Source organism: Lottia gigantea (genome assembly GCF_000327385.1).
Source record: "Lottia gigantea unplaced genomic scaffold LOTGIsca_43, whole genome shotgun sequence".
NCBI classification, from domain to species: domain Eukaryota; kingdom Metazoa; phylum Mollusca; class Gastropoda; family Lottiidae; genus Lottia; species Lottia gigantea.
The window spans coordinates 257,354-261,088 of NW_008709504.1; the positions used below are offsets into that span (position 1 = coordinate 257,354).

The 3,735-nt window shown below is 34.1% G+C and overlaps 1 protein-coding gene across 1 annotated transcript; it reads left to right on the forward strand.

Annotated features, from left to right (window-relative positions):
* Positions 1–247: 247 nt before the first annotated feature.
* Positions 248–2,377, forward strand: LOTGIDRAFT_164012 (hypothetical protein; the record flags this gene model as incomplete). Its single annotated transcript, XM_009060510.1, has 3 exons — positions 248–347; positions 1,484–1,672; positions 2,160–2,377. The coding sequence occupies 3 exons, from the start codon at positions 248–250 to the stop codon at positions 2,375–2,377; spliced, it is 507 nt and encodes a 168-aa protein (XP_009058758.1).
* Positions 2,378–3,735: the final 1,358 nt, after the last annotated feature.

The window sequence follows — 3,735 nt, forward strand, 5'->3', positions numbered from 1 at the left end:
CGTGTTCTTTTCAGTGAAGTTCTACCTTAAATTTTGATCACCAGTGACTGACATTTGCCTTAAAATGGAAGCGTTATCGTTAAAAACCATATTACTAGGACTTATCCTACAGAGGGTTAACAGTGATTTTTGGAACATGAAATATTTGGAAGAATTTGTAACTTTGAAGATCGAGCAGATTTTCTATGCGAGAAGTTCTATCACTTGTGTGACCCATTGTGCTTCTGTGACAGACACCCTGGTCGAGATGGCGGTAGTCCAGGATGGCCTTTGTTATTGCCTGAATCCACGACCCAATATCTTCAACCAGCTGCGAACACCAGCAACCGTGTTCGCTCTTTCAAGAGGTAAGTTTTTTGTGCTTCGTTAGGGTTCTCTTGATACTTACTCACTTATGATTGATAAATATACTTGCTCATGTGAAAAGTTCATTAGCTGCTATCAATGTTTTGTCAGTATGTTGTTTGGATTTAGTTTTGCAGTTCGGATCGTTAGTACTTGTTTTATTTATTTATTGATAGAAGCTAAAGAGACGAAAATGAATCTAATAGAATGCCTTGACAGCAAACACAAAACAACAGAAGCAACAACCAAGCTTTCGCGATACCTTAATCAATTTTCTGGGCTATTGAATTGAAATGGAGTTTATGTCCTACTGTTCTGTATCTTTATTGGACTAATGAAATGAAATGCAGTTTTATATCCTACTGTTCTGTATCTTATTGGACTAATGAAATGTAGTTTTTATACGCCCACATCTCTCTGTGTGGACGTATATTGTCGGCACCCCTGTCCGTCCGTCTGTCAACATTTGCTTGTAAACGCTCTAAAAACTAGATTTTTTGATGGAATCAAATGAAATTCGGTATGTGTATACATATTCATAAAACGAAGATCAAGTTCGAATTTGAGCTATTTTCGACCTTTAGAAGCAGAGTTATTGCCCTTGCCCCAATATCTTGAATATTTACCATCCGCATGCCGTGGTGAGCGTGTATGGCTGTGGTCCACTATCTTATATCCTACTGTTCTGTATCTTATTGGACTAATGAAATGAAATGTAGTTTTATATCCTACTGTTCTGTATCTTATTGGACTAATGAAATGAAATGTAGTTTTACATCCTACTGTTCTGTACCTTATTGGACTAATGAAATGAAATGGAGTTTTATATCATACTGTTCTGTACCTTATTGGACTAATGAAATGAAATGGAGTTTTATATCATACTGTACTGTACCTTATTGGACTAATGAAATGAAATAGAGTTGTATATCCTACTGTTCTGTACCTTATTGGACTAATGAAATGAAATGTAGTTTTATATCCTACTGCTCTGTATCTTATTGGACTAATGAAATGAAATGTAGTTTTACATACTACTGTTCTGTACCTTATTGGACTAACGAAATGAAATGGAGTTTTACGTCTTATGTCCTACTTTAGAAAAATAACCAACATATTGGTGAATCTATTTTTCCAGAATCCGTCTGCAGATATAAAGGTTACGAAATTTTAACTAAATTAGGCATATGTATCAAGTATTCTAACATCTCAGTCAGATGGGATGACGCTCGTGGCCTATGTAACCAAGATGGCGGATATCTTATCAATTTAAACACAGCTGCGAAGGCCACCGCGATATTGAATATGTCTTTAGCTTATAACGTTGGTAGGTATCACATAATATGTTCATTCCTCTAGAACACATTGTAATCTGACTGGGTCGGGCACACAGCCATTTCGTCAAGCTAACAATATGATATATTGATTTGTCAACTTGAGTATTTTACATCCCTTTCAGAGTCCACATAGCTAATAATGTTAATATGATATATTAGTTTGTCACCCCCTTTCCACATGTTTATTTAAAATGCTGGTATAGCTATTAAAAAAAAGTACAAGCACGAAACGTCAATCAATTCTCTAAAGAAAGTTACAATCAGGTGTTTTGAAATGATTTGCTACTGTTTATTTGGAATTAAAGTTTGTGAACTCGACTTCCTCAAAGTCCACATAAATGATAATGTTTACTGGTAATATAATCGTAAACTCAACATCTTTTCCAATGAGACCACATAGCAAATAATGTCAGCTCGACATTCACAGAGTGTCCACACAATATTTTATTAACACTTCGCCACGATTATTTTTTGCAGATCTGATACATATAGGCGGTTATATGTCCATCTTTACAACGTGGTATAACTGGACAAGGGGTGGAGTGATTGATGGGCAGTTTTGGGCTGCTAGCGAACCTTCACCGCTGGTTCTAAAGGAATACTGCATGGCTATGTACAAGAAGGATGATATACTAGAGTTTGGTAACTTGGGTTGCTCTTTGAAAAGGCCATATTTATGCGAATTACTTCTTTAAATAAGGCTTTTGCTTTTATTGTGCTGTTGTATTACTAAATGTATGGTTGTATTACTAAATGTAATGTTGTATTACTTAAAAAAATGTTGTATTACTTAAAAAAAAATGTGTTGTATGACTTAAAAAATTGTTGTATTACTAACTGGAATGCTGTATTACTTAATGGGTCGTTGTACTAATACATGGGTCGTTGTATTACTAACTGGAATGTTGCATTACTTAATGGGTCGTTGTATTACTATATGGATCGTTATATAACTAAATGGGTCGTCGCATTACTATATGGATTTTTGTATTACTTAATGGGTCGTTGTATTACTATATGGATCGTTATATTACTAAATGGGTCGTTGCATTACTATATGGATTGTTGTATTACTAACTGGATTGTAGTATTACTTAATAGGTCGTTGTATTACTAAATGGATTGTTGTATTACTAAACGGATCTTTATATTACTAAATATATTTTTGCATTACTAAATAGATTGTTGTATTACTACGTCTTTCTATTTCTGAATTCGTGTTGTATCACTAGAGACGTTTAGAATAGTATTGGTGTAATTGTAAAGGTCAAGCTACTTGAAATGTATCATAACTTCACAGGTACTTTCGTCTTTAAAACCCATTAACCTTATAACTTGCTTCGGTCCTCCTATATTGTCAATTGTATCAGTACACAAAACGTTATAAATGTTATAATATCACTAATAGAGTTTATTAACTAAATATTTGAACTCTGCTTAATACAAATCGATCTCCGATTAAAATTTTTATTTGTAATAATTTTCTTCATAACAGGAAATGTGTTAATGACTTTAAATTGTTTTGCAAATAAAAATTAACTTTTAGATACAATCAATTTGTTGTGCGGTGAAATGAAAGAAAAACCATGGATTTTTAAAGTAAAGTAGCAGATAATTAGCAACATACTGAACAACCCTAGGATAACACTTGGCTCTTCATTAACCAATTAGGTGCAGAAAAGTAGGACGTAAAACTCCATTCATTTCATTTCCGTAGAAAAATGCGAAGCGTTACACTTATACAACGTTTTGAAACGTTTTGCTTTATTGGCCGAAGGGCTGGACCACAAACACCAGATTACAGTATGAAAGTATTGCTTATCTCCCTTGCATCCCTTTCATTAAATTCAGTACAATGTTTTGATGGTGAAATTGGTGAAGAGCCACCTCTTGAAGTCAAAATCGCAATTAATAGCAGAATTAGAATGTGCTATATGACTTATCGTTCAGTAGATAAAACCATAAAAACGTTACGTACAGTTACAGCAGTGAGGCTCACTCGGTAGACAAAACCATATAAACATTACCTAACGTTACAATAAGGCGACTCATT